Consider the following 17,180-nt stretch of genomic DNA (forward strand, 5'->3'; position numbering starts at 1 on the left):
CGCTTCACAGACGGACTCCTCCTCCGGGGTTCACCGGTGCTAGCTGTCACCAGGCCGCCTACAGTCGGTAACGTACCAGCTAGCTTGTGCTAGCGTTGTTTTTTGCGTGTTGCTACTACGTTGTGCTAGCTGCTCGTTTCTGCTGCTGTCCGTCTACTTTATTGCATCCTGGTAAAAAAAATCGATTCATCGATATAATCCCGATAATCTTCATCATTAAACAATGTGTTAGCAACTCTTAAAACATGCTGGAATCACTCATTTGCTTAGGAAATAAATATTTGAGTGGGTCACAGATGCTATCTTTAAGTTACTTAACTTATTTTTCACAGAACTAGACGGTATTTACGATTATCCCGATAATTGATTATTGTGATTTTTTTTAAATGGAAGTAATTGCGAATGAATTACTTCTACTTGCTGATACATTGTTTTAGAGTTTTCTTGCAGGTAAATTTAAACCCTCAGTTGTTGCTGGTTTATGTTTGAACAACTTGACTGATCAGACTGATATTTCATCACAGCGGCTGATTGACATTGTGTGAATGCAAATGCTAAAAAAAAACAAAAAAACAAACACCAAATAAATACCAAAAGACTTTGAGGATACATTTATTTCAGTGACATGACTATAATGCAATCACCGGATAATTCCCCGTTTTACGCGTCATGCTTGTGTTTGGTTTACAAGCGACGGTGTTCGATGTGAGGTGAAACCGGCCGGGGTCAGGGGTCACTGGGTTTGCCCTTTCGCCGCGTCAAACATCTTCTTGCGGCCCTCCATGCCTGACATGGCCTCCACGTTCTTCCTCCAGTCGCCCACCTCTGCCGTCTTCTCCTGCACACACACACACACACACACACTTTTGTGTCTTGCAACATTCGAAGGATTCTGAGTTGATATTTCCACCTCAGCATCAACGGTTTTAAATTTTGTTTTGGCGAGCTGTTAAAAGCTCATTAAGGAGTTACGATGTGCTGCGTAAATGATCGCCATGGGAACACCTCTCTGCCAAACACGCCTTTCCTTGGAAATGAATCAGGAATGTGTCAGTCTGTTGACTGAAAACATCTCCATGTGTTTGCCTTTTGTAGTAATACTATCAAACATCTAATCTAAATAAGCAAACTTCTAGAATAGACAACCAAAAAAATAATACTCTAATTGGAAAAACCCACCTTCTCCGTGTCCTCCTTCTTGACCGATTTGAGGTTCGCCCTCAGGTCCAGAGAGACCTTGTGTTTGGAGCCCAGTAGGGAACGCAGGATGGCGTCGGCCGAGACCCTGACCCGTCTCAGACTCGGTCTCTTGAACTTCCCTCGCAGGTCCACGACCTTGATGTTGAGGTCTTTGATCTGTGGAGAAGATGGAGTGGTTAGTGGCAGCCGTCCTGCAGATTTGAGATCAGCGTCTATCTTTCAGCTGCCAGTGAGAAAATAATAAAAAGCTGTTGATTTGAACCGGTGTTCGGCTACCTCTCTGCTGTTGTGCAGGACTTTGGCTTCGATATCATACCGCTCCTCGTCCACCACGTCGATTTTGGCGTGCAGCTCTTCGCATAATGCCTGAAAAAGAAATCATTTAGCGTCACGATTTCTTGAATTTTCACTTTGCGAATCCGAACAATTTAAACTCTACCTGCAGCTCTGCTAAGGACATGCTGCTGATCCGTATAGCAGGAGATTTTTCTTCCAGGTACTTTGTCTTCTCTTCCTCTTTTTCTTCCATCTCTTGCTCCAGCTCCTCCGTTGCCTTGGCGACCATCAAGCTCTGAAATCCCACAAAAAAAAAAGTAAATTCAAAAGTTTCCAATGTGCCGCGAAGATACCGGCGTAAATTGTACTGAGGACTCACCTTCAGCATGAGCTTGCGAGAAGCCGAGATTTTTGATTTCCTCTGCACAAAAATACAAAATAAAGTATATTATTTAAATAAGTGGGACATTTGTAGTTGCCCGGCAACACTTATACTCCCTTAATTATATTGATGATTAGATTTCTGGGTGAGTCGTGTGTTGTGAAATGTTACCTCCGGTCTGCGGTGGAAGAACAGGAGAGACGGACACAGAAATGTTGCGTTAGCATTTGATTTTTAAGGAGCTGTATCCGTGATCTATAGATACGTCCTGTTTGAAAGTGATGCATTTGGAAATGGAAACAATAACAGAAGAACAATGCACTTACGCTTTCTCAGGCATCTTTGCTATTTCAAATCCCCCTGGAAGACAGAAATAAAACCTTTTGCCTCTGAAGTGCTCAACAAAGGGGGGGGGGGGGGGGGGGGGTATACCATACACTATAGACACATTCCAGCTCACAGTCGACCGTATAGTGTTACAAGAATGGAAAATTACAGTCTATATAGAGATGAGTCTTATCTATTGTTAATCCGTTTTTTTTAACTGTTCTTCAACAATGATGAATTTTAGTTTTTTTAATTTATGTTTTGTTTATCAGGCTTTTGTTATGAATAACGAGGCTTGCTGCACAGAATCATCCCGTCACCTCTTGGTGCTGATGACAAAGCCGTCTGCCAGAAAAGTAAAGTGTTGGCAGACGGGAGGGAAGCGTTCAAGGCCCCCGACACGGCAGCTACTCCAGTTAGATAAGGTTTCCTGCTTTCAGCCCCACTTTCCTGGATAAGACACAAATATAGACGAGGGTCCCCGATTCTCAGAACTTTAACTGACTGTAAAAGTTCCACTAACGTTATCATTAATAAACATTCAGAGGGAAAAGGATAAATGTGTAGGTTTGCAGTGCATGCCTCAATGTGTGTCTATTGATTAATCATTTGGTCTATAAAATATCAAATTGATTCCAATGCATTTTTATCTGTACAGCGTACAACATCTTCTCTCTACTGAAAAAGTAAAAACTCAATAAAAACTTTACTTTTAGATGTTTCTGTTGACCAAATGATTCAAAATCTAATCTTAAAAAGTTATTTGCATCCCTGATTGATGGATGATTTTGTCTTCCAAATACCAATATTGCATTGAAAGGTTGTGATGTAATTGATCAATGACCTTACCTTTTCTGAGTCGATGCTGTGGATGCAGACGCACACAAAGTGATGGAGAGGAGAACGCAGCAGAGTATTTATCTCCTGCTGCCCTTTGTCCCTCCTCTATCACAAGGAGACTTAAATAGAAACACACACACACCGTGAGGGGGGGTGGTCTCAGGATAGCGGTGATGCTCGCGTCGCATCGACAGATTGATGCTTCTTTCATCATAACGTGTGAGAGTGTGTGTGATGGCGGATCTTAGCTTGTTAATCTGTATTTCCACTTTGCACATATAAACTATTTAAACCTCTCGCTCGGATGTTCTCTGCTCTCGTACGCCAGCTTTGTTCGTGTTGACGGGCGGACCGCTGTGTACACAGAGTTAGTTTATCCCCCCTCCCCTGTAGATAATTTGCTGTAGATTTGGTTTGGCTGCTGGTAGTGATGTTGGAGATACCCCCCCCTCCGAGACCAGCAGGGCCCCGTTGGTCTGATTAGGATAATAGCTGCAGACAATGCTAAGCCACGGTTTTAAGGCAGGAATGTAGTTTCCAGTATACATTTAGCTAAGGCCAACAACTAAACATAGACAACTCGCAGCGCCATGTGATGCTGCCACTCTTCACTTGTGTCTGGTTTTGTGCTTGTGTTAGAGGTGTAATTGATCCTCATCTTAAGTCCCGCCCTCGAAATGCAGACTGGCCAATCGTAGCGTAGCATCAGCCAGCTCTGCGCTAATCCGGCTGTCCTCCTATAGACTCTCATAGTCGGTAGTCGTGGTTAAACGTTTGTATGTATGTGGATGTAGATATATTTATCTATGGTATATGATGCATGAAATTATATCATATTATAATAGAATCTTTCATATATTAAATGAACATATAAAGGTGCACTGATTCAGAAAGTTGAGAAGGGGTAGGATTAAATAAGTTTAAACTTCTTCCTCCTCCTTTTCAGAAATGTCAATGATCGTTATGGGAATATGTTTTGTTAATGATTTAGTTGATTGATCTTTAATTAAAACTTTAACACTTATTGGAAGTGTGCTCAGGCCGAACGGCTTCGGTGCTCCTTGGCGTTGATCCTTCAGGTCTCTGAATGTTACTGGAGAGAGAAAACACCGTCCCAGAGTCCTCATTGAACCCGCCAGTCCACAATCCCCCCACAGATGTGAAACTGTGATTTAAATCCCTTCAGTCCAGTCTATGACCTCGTCTGTGGACCGAACGTTTTCCCCCTTTTAATTGGTAACTGCGTATATTGCTTATCGTGTTAATGAGGGTATTATTTAACGCGGCCTTCACACATGCTTCACATGTGTGGTAACGTGTGTGTGGTCGCTGCATTCGTCTCCTGCTTACGGAGGAACAGCAGGCAGTTCAGTGGGATGGGCTGAGCTGTTGGCCCTCTCGAGACCACGGCAACTGTTACCCGCTGGGTCACCGCGCCGCCCCCCCCACACACAATTTAATATTAGTTTCATATTCATATTTGTTCAAACCCCACATCAAGGGCGGGGCACTACCATAATATGGTATCGCTGAGTCAGGACTTTAGAGTCCCCGATGCTGATTTTTGATTTACGACGATGATCCGGCCTGTGTGTGTGTGTGTGTGTGTGTGTGTGTGTGTGTGTGTGTGTGTGTGTGTGTGTGTGTGTGTGTGTGTGTGTGTGTGTGTGTGTGTGTGTGTGTGTGTGTGTGTGTGTGTGTGTGTGTGTGTGTGTGTGTGTGTGTGTGTGTGTGTGTGTGTGTGTGTGTGTGTGTGTGTGTGTGTGTGTGTGTGTGTGTGTGTGTGTGTGTGTGTGTGTGTGTGTGTGTGTGTGTGTGTGTGTGTGTGTGTGTGTGTGTGTGTGTGTGTGTGTGTGTGTGTGTGTGTGTAACTTACGTGTGTAGCCTTTAAAAATAAGTGATTTCAGACACTTTGGCTGACTGAAGTATCTCCAAGCAGATTTTATTAGCTGTGACTCAAACGTTAAACATAATAATATAGCATTACTGGAAAGGTGCCAGAAAATGTAAAAATAAAAAACGGGATGTGCTTCCTTGTATCATAGTTAAATTTAACACATTGTCAATTATATACTTTTAAAAGCAATGATCTTTAATTAGCTTTTTGGAAAACGTATAATTTCTGATGATTATCACTCACTGAGCTCAGGTCTCTCTACTGCCCTCTGGTGGCGTAATTGCAGAACAGAATTAAACTAGGTGTGTATTTTCATGCACTTACATCAAATATGTGTTAAAAACCGTGTCACTGTTTATGAATCCAAACAGTTTGGGCGTTATTGTGAGAAATAAATGTCAGAAAAGATCAGCCGCCCGGCGCTCCGGTCGGGGCTGGCAGAGACGGGGCTGACCACGATGACTCCATTGTTCACCACAAACAGCTGGCGTTTCTCTCTGTTTATTGATAATGACGAGGAATAACAAGCACACACCCAATACCACCAACACGATGATTTCATCAGACCAGAACCGAAAAAACAACACAGTATTGTGTTGATGCCAAACTTTGCATCATGGGGGAAAAAATAAGAACATTTTTTTGCCTGATATTTATTTAGTGTCTTTGCAATAAAGCTTTAGCCTTTAGAGTGTATATACACCGTTATGACATGTGAGGCAGAAAGAAAAGCTTTATCTCTCTTTATCTTATTCTGTTCTGATTCCGATGTTAATAAAACTCAACATTCGCCAGACTTAGTTCTGTTATTACAGCAAAGTGTCTCTTCATATTGCGCCCAGCTTAATTTGTTTTCTAAAGCACAATGTGCACATCCAAACAGTATTAGAATTGAGTGCGTTTTTAAGTATTTTAACATATCTTGTTGTTGTTTTCTATCGGACATCACAATCCATATTCAATGCAACATATAAAGCAGAATCTACTCTACAAAAAGCTGCGTGTTGTTTGCCTCGGGGCCTTTTCAGCTGCACTGAAGTGAGAGAGGCTGCATATTGACTGAAGGTAGAGGCGATGATGTCAGAGCGATGATGTCAGAGCGATGTCAGTCCCTCCCCTGGGGCCGAGGCTTCGGGCTTCACTGGGAGTGAGCCAGAGCTCCTGCACCCTGACCGAAGCCGAACCCTTTGGGACCGAAGTTCTTGGCGTAGCAACCTGTGAATGACATCATAACGAGTAATGAACGGTTCATTAAAGCTCAATTCATCAGTGTGGTCGGAGTTACAGACTTCTGGATTTAGTCGTTTTTAGAGCAACTGCTTCTGTGCTGCAGCTTGAATTTCAACCAGATGCGACCGATGTTGAGGTTTAACTGCCTCCATGTACCCTGATCCAGTTCTGATGTGGGAACAGCCAGTAAAGATCATTTTAATTGATTAATCGATTATTCCCTCAATTAATCTGATTAATCAAGGACATAATCTACTGTGTACTTTGTGGCGTATATGGTGCGATCGTCCCAGCTGGATCATCACTGAAAAATGATCTCAAAAAAATTTGTGGACCCTGTCAAGATATTGATTGATATCAGAAAATTGTGAAAAATGTTGAATTTAATGTTGCATAACACAAAGAAAATCAGCAATATTTTTTATCAAGAGAAAAATATTGTGATATCTCACACACACACACACACACACACACACACACACACACACACACACACACACACACACCTTTACAGAAGATCTCCCCGTCTCTGTCGGCGAGGGTCGTGGACTCCAGTCCTTTTCCACACTTGGCGCAGCGGAAGCAGCCCTTGTGCCAGGACTGATGAGAGAGCAGATAGTTCAACATCAACCACCAACAAATCATCTGCTCCTCTTCTTTAATTTAAACTATACATAGATTTATTTTACTTACGTTTCCTCCTCCGACGACCTTCTCGGCTGCGTACACCGTTTTCCCACATCGAGGACACACGTCTGAGCCGCCAGCTTTCTGGGCAAATTTGGAGGCGTTGGGGTTGTTTGTGGGGCGATGAGGAGCTTGTCTGTGGAGGAAAATCATCATTTATCGTCTGTTGGACTCTAAATGGAGCTGTCAATCAGCAGGTAAGCCCCGCCCCCTAAAGCATCCCATGCTTTCTGGTCTGGTGGACTCTAAATGGACCATAATGTACTAAATGAACATCATGCTGGATTGAAGAAGACTTGAAACTAGAGATTGAGACCATAAACTCAGGTTTACAATGTTTACTGAGATAATACATCAAGAGAGAAGCAGCCTCATGGTGTCCCCCTGGTGGACAGCAGAGCGAATGCAAGTTTAAGGCACTTCTGTTTGGCTTCACTCTCCACAAAAGGACGTTTCCGCCTGTATGAAAGTCTTTGTTCTCACTTCCCTGCTCCAAAAAGCACTTTGTCGTTCTAATCATGTGGATGCATTGGCTTCATACTGGTCTCCATGGTTACAATAACAACAGGAGGAAGTGTTGTTTGTTGTTGTGTTACTCACACTTCAGGCTTGATCCCGAGTCCTTCTCCCGTGTCCATACTCAGAGTGCCAGCGCCGCCTCCGAAGCCGTAGCCTTTTGGCCCGTACTTCTTGCCGTAGCAGGATTTGCAGTAGATCTCGTCCACGTGGACGGCCACTGTTGTGCTGTCTAAGTTCTTCCTGCAGACCACTTACAATAAAGAAACCGCGAGAGGGGAAAAAAACACGTTATTTGTCTTTCTTCTCTCAGAAACACAGTTTCACGGATGTTTGGGCATGACTTTACCACAAACTATGCATGACATTTAAAATACTTTGCTGTGGAGGAGGAGGGAGGAGAGTAAGTGTACCTTCCTCTGCCATATAAGGAAGACCAAACCTTTAGTCACATGTTTTCACTGGATCCAAATAAGGAGTGAGATGTCTGAGAGAACCTGCAGATGCTCTCGTTCATTATTCCTCCCGGTGCCAAATACTCCACATTCCATCCCGGCACTTCTTGTGATTTTCAGAGTCGTCTTGTTTTTTTACGGGGCTTTGGAAGTGAGTAAATCAAGCGGATTACCACCATTTTTTAATACTTACTGCACAGGAAACAGGATTTGTGCCAGCTCCTGCCCTCACACTGCACTTCCTCTGCGAAGTAGACGGTTTTCTGGCAGCAGCCGCACTTGTTTCCTCCCCCGAAAGGCATTCTGTAAGCATGCAGGAGAGCCTGGTGTGTACATTTCTTCATGCAGTGTGTATATAAAAGTGTGTCTCTGGTGGAGTACGGAGCGGCGGCTGAGACACTCGAGGCTTCGTGCAACAATACCTATAAAAGGAGAGGCAACGGGCAGCTCTTTTCTTTCCGTCATCCTGTTTCAAGCGCTCTGGATATCTGGAGGATTGTTCATCCCTGACTGTAAAATGCAAATATACCTGCTGGTGTATGTAGCGCTACACGCTACAGTACACTGTGTGTTAACACACCAGAGTCAGAGGCATTCTACTGGATCACTCCGGATAAACAGGAAATTCCCTGCATTTTATTTTGTAATCGTGCGTATTTAGAGACGTGACCTCAGACAACCAGATGGGCTGCGATGCCGATGATCTCATCTTTTCGTTATTTGGAAATAAATAAAAACACGTTTCAGTGTAGCCTCTAGGTTTATTATATACAATTATATAAAAAAAAAAACACAATGAAGCTGCAATTTAAAGCACAAACCTGTTCTATATAAGACGATAAGAAGACATTTCCAACTTTAAAGTTATCAGTTTTAATCGTATGTAAACACTTTATAGCGATTTGATTAAGTGTTTATTAAAATCCCACATCTAAATCTTTGCTTTTTGATCCTGTTTGTTCTTTATTTGTCCGCTTTAAACTTAATAACAGTCCAAACAACTCGTCACTTTGCTGTTAAATCCTACAGTTTCCATATTTTAATATTTAACTATCTTGTAGCGGTTATAGATATAAGTAGCTATAAGTGAGTTTATAAGTTGTAGACGCCTACCTGCAGTGAGGTGAAAGGCTCTCCGTGGTCGTTGGGTGGTACTCGGAGAAGACGCTGGTCTGATGCCGGGAGGCAGAGGGGAGGCTGAGTGGAGTCCTCGGCTGAACTGAGGGAGGAGTCGGGACCTGGAGGGGGGAGAGAGGGAGGGAGGGTGATGCACAGAGGAAAGGGAGGAGGACGATGGTCAGAGTTATCGGAGGATGTGGAGGGCGGGAGGCTGTAAGAGGATATCTGCCACCACAGAACAGAACTAACGTTCCCTGAAGTGCTAGAAGCTTTAAATGGATGTAAACTTTTCCCGGAGCCCACGTGGTTGAGGTTCAAGCTGATTTGGGGTTTTAGTGACCCCACATGGAAAGAAGGGGTAACTGCATTGAGGGCTTCAATGCCCCAAAATAAATTTAGCAACATCTCAGTAGATTAGGTTAGGTTATTTAATCCAAATATCAATGTTGTACACTGATGAATGTTTTTGTTTGTTTTTTTTGCTCTGAAAGCTCAGATTATCACACTGTTGTAAAAGTAATGCACTGTGTATGTATGTGTGTCGTTAAATGGAACATTATAGCTCCAAGTTAAGATAAAAGCATATTTTTGTTGTTGTTGTGTTGTCTCTGTTCGGCTGTCCTCCGCTCTGCTGAGTGGCCGATGAGTTTTTCCCTCATTTAAAAAGACTATACTTTAATCTAATCATCATTATTTTAAATTCAGAATTTCAGCTTTTATTTCAGGCTACGTACCCCTTCTTCAACATAGTCCCCCAACTTAAAGGGATGTCGCTTTTAATTCAATTACTTTACTCTAAAAGTGTAATAGACTGTTTAAATGCTTCTGCCTAGTGATCCAGCAGATGATGTTCTTAAAATAGCACTTTGTGTTTCACTGTAATTAATTAGATCAAAGTATGTGTTTTAAATTTCTCCAAACTTTACTTTTTTCTAACTAAGTGACAAACATATTCTATAATGGACGTTTATGTTCTAACCACGGGATCAAATAGTTTTCTGTGAGTGTTTCTCATCTTTTAGCTCATTGTTTAGTTTTTACAAAACCGCAACTTTTACTGTTTTGGTTCAGTCTCATCGGTGTCGTCAGGATCGTTTCCAGCTGTGACAGGATCTGTAAAAAAACACCCACTGCACCCTATCTGCAGTGTTGAACTGTTGCTGTTGAGCTAATCAACTTAATAGGTGGAAAAATCTATCTGGTATTCAGTGAAACACATGATCGTTGGTTCTGAGGTCAGATGACCGATTTGTTAAATTTGAAACAATTTTCAAATTGTTTGGCTCCAAAAACCTCCTTTGTTGCCATTTGGTTTCACTGTCCTGCTGCATTCCCCTAAAATCAGAGGAGACTGTGATGATTGTTGACTTTTCACAGAGGAGCTATAGAAAGCATCCTGATTCGGAGATGTGACGAACATGGGATGTGCCTGGACCAGAATCACCTCCGTTGGTGGGGTGGCTCTTTGGAAGGGCCTTGAGGTGTAAACATAAAAGCATTTAAACGCAGCTATAAACAGTTATTTATGGACAAGTACAGGGAAAGGAATGGAGTTGGAGATTTAAAGTAATCTAGAGGTGTTTTTTTGTTTTGTTATTGTATTGTTTTGGATATATTCTGACTTGAATAATGACTATTTCACACGGAGCTTAATGTAAGTTATACGTAATAATGTAAAGAAGGGGCAGGACATGATGAGCTTATCTTCCTCCTGTCCCTCCTCGATCTCGAATGATTCTATTTATTTTTTATTTGTATGACACATTTTGTCATTTAAATATTGTAACTTGTATTTGAAGTAAATAAAGATAAAATCAAGTCAAATTTAAAACCCCTGTCTACCTGACTGCGTAGAGCCCAAAGGATATTTAAGACCATCCCTGAATCCATCCTCAACCATAAATATATAGCTTGGTTTTTCTTGTGATAAAATATGGTTTATAAACTGCATTTTGTTGTACAATGACAATAAATTTACCCTCAAACACATTTAAAGATGAGACCCTGATGTGGCTGCACTGTTTTCAAATTGAGTAACTAAAATGTAAGAATATAGAAAAATGAGCTGACTGCGTTTTTTTAAGCTAGCAGACAATCAGCCCTTTCATCCGGTGATGACGGATGTGTGTGAGATTCTTGCTCTTAACCACATCTGACATGTCCTCATGTCCTGCTCTGGATTTGCGGCGATGCATATAAACGTTGTCATGAAATCCTCTCTGACTTTGCGTGCTGGACTCGTTACTTCCCGGCCGATGCTTTCATGTGTCTGACGGCCGTTAACATGACAGAAGGCATGATGAGCAGCGCTGAGATCTCATAAATCTGTCCAGTTATGAGATGAAAGGCCTTACAAGGTGTTTCTGCTGAGAGCATCGGACGTCTTCTCTCAGTCGGTGGATTACTCAGCGTCCCCGGAGACCGTCTGGGTGGCTTTAAGTGAGCCGCCTGACTCCGGGGGGTCGATGGGTCGATCGCACGATTCCGTCTCGAATATGTTAACGCGACACATTTTGCACATGTGTGATCAGCCGAGAAATATGGACAATAGGGAATCTCATTTGGTGTAAACCTGAATTGTGAACACGTGTGCACAGTTGTGCTCAAGTACATGACATCATCTAAAGGATTAGGGTCAACTGTGAAGAAAATATGTTGTCTTTTATAGGATTTTGGTAGAGGTGAAGACTCCAGTTTAGTTGTATTGCTCATTAATATGGATTTAGAGGAATATTCCTTTTAGTAAAATCTCCCTAATCTCTTATAACTTCTGGTTGGATTATTATAAAGAGGAACCTCTTTATAATAATACAATTTGAGTGAGTAGGCAAAGTGTAACTATTATATATAAAAAGTTAAATTATTTGTTGCCAAATAGTCTTTTTAAATGATCCAAAATAGTTGATTCTCCAAGTAGAAAGTTGTTTCTCAGGCTATAAAAGATATAATCCCCAATTCTGGGGATGCACCACTGGACAGGGATTTAGACTAATATTGCCACTGCACGAGTATGTTCGTGCAGTATAAGTGTAGTGTGTGTGTGACATAATGACTACTACTACATGGAGAGCATGTTCCTGGTGATCTTGTGCAAGTGGAGGCTGCACAGCCTCTCACACTTCACAGGCGTGACCTTTACATTCCGAGATGCATGGCTTCCCAGTCTCGCCTTAAAGCCATCCTGCTTTTTCCATTTCAAAAAGAGAAACCAAACCTGCTGGATCTTCCAGCCCGGCTCCGATATCCGCCTGCAGAAGAGGAGAGTGATGTTAAGGTGAACCTGATCGGCATGCCGAGGTCGATACGAGGAGGGAAGTAAAGGCCAGCAGAGAGCGAAGCTGCTCGGACTGCCTTCCTCCCTCTTCGCCCTCGGGGCTCCTCATCCTCATCGGAAGAGACAATGATGAACTCAAGAAGCCTATTTATAGCCCCACGATCGGCCAACACTGGCCCTCTGTTTCTGCTCCGTGGACATCCGTCGTGGCTTGTTGTGGTGCACATGTGATTATATGCACATGACGGCGAGGGAGAGGAGGAGGAGGAGGGGGAGTGGAGTGACAGAGACTCAGTGGATTTAATCCAGAGGAAGAGGAGAGGATCAGCGGAGAGGAGGCTGTGATCTGTCCATCAGGGAACGGAGGAGAGAGCTGCAGCTTATTGGAGTCTCGTAGAGGAATTCAGCTTCTTTTTTTCCCATGTGACCTGACTTGAAGCCTCCTCTTGGTAATGGTCTCCCTTTTTGGCAGCGTTTTCCACAGAAGCTTTGCCAAGTTGTCAGGTGAGGAGGGACGATAGCCGGAGGAGGTGAGTGGACTTCACGCCGGGAATGTGTTTGAACAGCCGCCACCTCGTCACCGGCATGTTGGGCTGCACGGTGGCGTTCAGGGTTGAATCCAATACGGCTGCTTTGGTTCATGTTGGGTGTGTGTTTGTGTTATTTCTGACAGAATAATCTCATGGAGCCTCATTTTGCAATTTCCATGTGCATGTTTTTATGTGTGTTAACTTTACTGGAGAGCAACTATTGTGATTATGTATTTGTCATAAAAAAGTCATTTGTTTTTATGCAAAAATGCCAAAAAGGTGCAGGTTCATGTTAATATTTTTGTTAGTTTTGAGTCTAAAACCCAAATATATTTACCTTTGTATCATCGAAGACCAAGAAAAGCAGCAAATATTTACGTGATGGCCTCTCCAAATGATTTAATATGAATTGGTAATGAAAAGTAAGCGTTAGTTGCAGCCCTACGTTGCCGACTTATTGTCTGAATGTTACATTATAGATGTAAAACACTTACATCCCTCTCATTAAGCTAAACACCCTTTTCTCCTCGGTGCTCAGGGACATCACTAATCACGTCATTAAGCCGCCTAAATTTAACTTTTTAGCAATAAACCTCTTGTTCTTTCTAGAGCCCCGGACTGCAGCAAGCTGCTCAAGCACAAGTAGCCAAGAAAGAAAAATCTTTGTCATATTTCACATAATGTAATTTAGATGGATTAGGATATGAAAATACAAGCCATTACTCAGCCAGTAAACATAATTGGATGGATTTCAGGAGGGAGGGGGGTGATATGATTGTGCTCAGGGCGGAGGGACTCCGAGCCTCGTGTGTCTGATTCCCGCTCTGCGGCACCGGTGGCCGTGATGAGGAGGTGAAGAGATGCAGTTTCACAAATTAGTCAGTAGAGGTCACGTACGGGCAGAGATTTAGTTTGAGTGATGTGGAGACACACCCTGGTTTCTTTTCTCTCTTTCCGGCCTCGTACTCGGCTCTGTGAGCCGTGCTGTCGACGCTGAAGGTGACGAGGTTTATCAAGTGAAGCTGAACAGGCGTTGGAGTGTGAAGTGCACGGTTAATGAGCCGTGAGAGGAGGGCGAGGGGATGAAGGACTTTTGCTATCAATTCACCCGGGGCCGCTGGTACCTGCCCGTGAACCCCCGGATTCTTTATCTTGGTGCCTTTTTTAATTGAGCTGCAATTACAGGCCAGAGATGTAGTAATTTAGATAGCAATATGTATCTCTCAAGGTCAGACAGCATCTGTGTGCATGTGGGGGCATAAATCTGAATACACAGTCATACATAGTGGGGACTTATTATTTTCTTTTTTTGCAAATGCAAATAATCAATTTTCGGGTGTATACTTGGTTTAAGGTTAGAGTAGTGGTTAGGATTAGGCTGGTAGTGGTTATGGTTAAATCAATGGTGTGTGTGTGTGTGTGTGTGTTAATTACACGTTTCTGAGTATGTCCGTGTCCAGCCGGTGCACATCTTCCACTGTAATCCTCACTTATCTGTGACTCGACGCTGAGCATGTAGGGCTCTAATTTCCAAAACTGCCTCGAGTCTATAATCTCTCTGCATGAACTTTCGTCATCCCGCAGAGCGGTTTAACTTCAAGGCGAGAGGAGGATTTTAGCATCCTGTAACTCGGGCATCACACCACCCGCTGCCACACTGTCACCAGTGTGAGCACGCAGTTTCACGAAAACCGGTCACGTTCAACCAACATGTCCTCGGCCTGCACATGTTCTGCCTTGTTCGTTTTTTTTGGCCTGATGATGCTTGTCCGAGCTAGTTTTGTAATACCCACTTCAAAGATAACGTGAGTTTGAGCCCATGCTGTCACCACATCACTGCTCCTGTCATTCTCGTTTTTTTTTTCCTGACACCTCAGAGTCGGTTTCCTTTTGGCCCAGATTCCCCAACTGAGGGAGCCTGTGCCCTGCAGGCGGCCAACTACAAACATGCAGTGACAATTCAAATCAAGTCTAGTTGGCTGGCTCTGGCTGTGACTCAGTACGGCGAGCGCCAAGCGGAACGGATGCATACGCAACCCGCCGAGCAGAACTGTGACAGATAGTGAGTGAGGGAGAGAGAGACAAGGCGGTGCCCCGTGTGAGGCTCTTTCACAAGTGTTTCAGCAGGTACGTGGCCCAGTTTTAGCTCAGCACTTTTGTTCAGAGAGACTTGAACTGGAACGGTGCCCAGGTCCATTTGCGGAGAGAGAGAGAGAGTGAATGTGCCTAAGTGGTCTGGTCCAACGGGCACCAACTGCAGCACAGAATCTGTCTAGAGTATTTGTTATGCAAGCTGGGAAGGGAGCGGGCGTCGGACGGAGGATGAGATGCTGCGGTCCTCCTCCTCGCTGTTTGAGCTGGAGGCTGCAGTTCGCTGTCCCGGCTGGGTATTAGCATATCGGACAGTGCAGCGTACTGTACTAAAGCAGGCTGGAGCAGCTCTGTTCTGCACCGTGAGATCACCAGAGGGGACGGGCCAATGCGACACCTGCTCATCACTTGCACTTGTTATCGTACCGCTAAGTTTGTGTCATTTTAGGTAAGTTTGCATTTCTTGAGGAAGGACAATTATATCTCTGACTATATTGTACTTTTTATTTGACTAGCGTGAAACCTCCCAGCTGGATGGTTTTTAATTAAAGTGGATTTTTTAAAGTCATTTTTATTGATCTTAACTTTCCATCTGACCTCGTTGGTTAAAAAACAACCCAGATAAACACGCGTACTACTAGAAATTGCACGACACTGTTGGCATGCTTGGGATGTGAGCAGTTGGCGGATTTTTAACGATCTAGTATCCGGTGGTGGACGGCGATAATGCTAGCATGCATGTGACTGCAAGCAGAGAGAGAGAGTGAGTAGAGGTGAATGCACGTCTACAAACATATTAGAGGGAAACGGGACACAGTCGGCTGCTGAACTAATTAGGATAGTATGTGGGTGGGTGGCTTTGATTTATTTTTTATACTATTTTCTATACAATACATGCTTCTGTACTGTTACCAAAAATAATTGCACTGTTTTATATAATAATTTAGTTTATAATTGTTATTGATGTTGTTTTAGGATGTAGCAGGTTGCGGTTATTGTTGAAAAAGCATCTCAAAGCCTTGCAAAACACATTTCAGACAGAGTTAGCAACTAGCTGTTGATCATTGTTGAACATTTAGCATTCAGAGACGGATAGTCCTTTCACAGGTAGGGGGAGAACCGGAGCTTAAGGTAAATGCAAGTAAATGCTAATGTTGCAATAAGATATGAGTTACAACTTTATCAAAATGTCTAACTGCAGATTTCCCAAAAGACGACAGGCTACTCCAGTGGGAATTAAAGCACAAGAGGCTTGCCAAAATAAAGTCAAAATCAACCAAATTATTAAGCTACCGTTTACCACGCCCATCATGCTAAGTGTTAGCGTTCTAATATTAAACAAAACGTACAGCTATTGCAGATGTTGACCTGATGATGGCGCATCACAGGAGTCATGTAGCCTCGGGGAACCCTGAATGTCTGTTAAATACAGACCTTTAAGTAGTTCCATGCTAGCTAGCGATCCACCCATCGGCTCTGGGAATACCACTAATGGCCGGTGACGTCGTTGCCAATAAAGCACATCTGTTGCATCTGCAACTTGTTGCACTCTTGAACTGAACTACCTCCAATGTCACTCTGGATTATGTCACGACAACACGGCGATGGTGTCTTGTGGTAAAAGGGCGACTATCATGGTGGTGGAAAACGCTGCAGAGGGTGTAATTTCCTCTCTTGTCAACAGTCTGCGTCGTCTCAGAGACGCGTTCAAGAGCTCCGCCTACGAAAAGCAGCTTCCCTTCTCCTCGGAGAGAGAGAGAGAGAGAGAGAGAGCGCCACGGCGAGCTCTGCGGCCGCATCGAGCCGCTGCTCAGTTAATCCGTGGCTGATTTGAAATTACACGTATCATCGGAATAATAACGATGATTATGATATTGTAGCACGCGCAGCGATGTTATGATGGGATGTTCTCGAACGCCGGAGAGCATCTCATGTTCAAAGGGCAATTTTTGTTCCCTTGTAAATGCCACGTCTCAGTGTGTCCTGGTTCCAGCTGTCTCTGTGTGTGTGTGTGTGTGTGTGTGTGTGTGTGTGTGTGTGTGTGTGTGTGTGTGTGTGTGTGTGTGTGTGTGTGTGTGTGTGTGTGTGTGTGTGTGTGTGTGTGTGTGTGTGTGTGTGTGTGTGTGTGTGTGTGTGTGTGTGTGTGTGTGTGTGTGTGTGTGTGTGTGTGTGTGTGTGTGTGTGTGTGTGTGTGTGTGTGTGTGTGTGTGTGTGTGTGTGTGTGTGTGTGTGTGTGTGTGTGTGTGTGTGTGTGTGTGTGTGTGTGTGTGTGTGGAAAGTCTTGTCCACAGACACGCTCCAGCAGCAGACATGTTCCACCTTGGCTAACCCAAATGACAGCCTCGGAAAAATCCTG

General features: G+C 43.6%; 2 protein-coding genes across 2 annotated transcripts; both read right to left on the reverse strand.

Moving 5' to 3' along the window:
• Positions 1-632: 632 nt before the first annotated feature.
• Positions 633-1,979, reverse strand: tnni1b (troponin I type 1b (skeletal, slow)). The gene is made up of 5 exons (XM_084027283.1): positions 1,856-1,979; positions 1,640-1,771; positions 1,477-1,566; positions 1,180-1,356; positions 633-838 (listed from the first exon to the last, which is right to left on the reverse strand). Exons 1-5 carry the CDS (start codon positions 1,862-1,864, stop codon positions 734-736), a joined length of 513 nt encoding a protein of 170 aa, XP_083883409.1. The 5' UTR covers positions 1,865-1,979; the 3' UTR covers positions 633-733.
• Positions 1,980-5,385: 3,406 nt separating this feature from the next.
• On the reverse strand, positions 5,386-9,089 carry csrp1b (cysteine and glycine-rich protein 1b). Its single transcript, XM_084040431.1, has 6 exons — positions 8,924-9,089; positions 8,004-8,113; positions 7,440-7,608; positions 6,846-6,975; positions 6,659-6,752; positions 5,386-6,137 (listed from the first exon to the last, which is right to left on the reverse strand). Exons 2-6 carry the CDS (start codon positions 8,110-8,112, stop codon positions 6,061-6,063), a joined length of 579 nt encoding a protein of 192 aa, XP_083896557.1. The 5' UTR covers position 8,113; positions 8,924-9,089; the 3' UTR covers positions 5,386-6,060.
• Positions 9,090-17,180: the final 8,091 nt, after the last annotated feature.

This window comes from Eutrigla gurnardus, assembly GCF_963514095.1.
Source record: "Eutrigla gurnardus genome assembly, chromosome: 2".
NCBI classification, from domain to species: domain Eukaryota; kingdom Metazoa; phylum Chordata; class Actinopteri; order Perciformes; family Triglidae; genus Eutrigla; species Eutrigla gurnardus.

Coding starts and splice junctions, on each gene's coding strand:
- tnni1b (XM_084027283.1), bottom strand. Junction 1,357..1,476: donor TCCTGCACAACAGCAGAGAG/GTAGCCGAACAC, acceptor TCTTCTCCACAG/ATCAAAGACCTCAACATCAA. Junction 839..1,179: donor AGAAGGAGGACACGGAGAAG/GTGGGTTTTTCC, acceptor GTGTGTGTGCAG/GAGAAGACGGCAGAGGTGGG.
- csrp1b (XM_084040431.1), bottom strand. CDS start 8,112: ATGCCTTTCGGGGGAGGAAACAAGTGCGGCTGCTGCCAGAAAACCGTC. Junction 7,609..8,003: donor CAAATCCTGTTTCCTGTGCA/GTAAGTATTAAA, acceptor CTTTATTGTAAG/TGGTCTGCAGGAAGAACTTA. Junction 6,138..6,658: donor CGGGGAGATCTTCTGTAAAG/GTGTGTGTGTGT, acceptor TGTCATTCACAG/GTTGCTACGCCAAGAACTTC.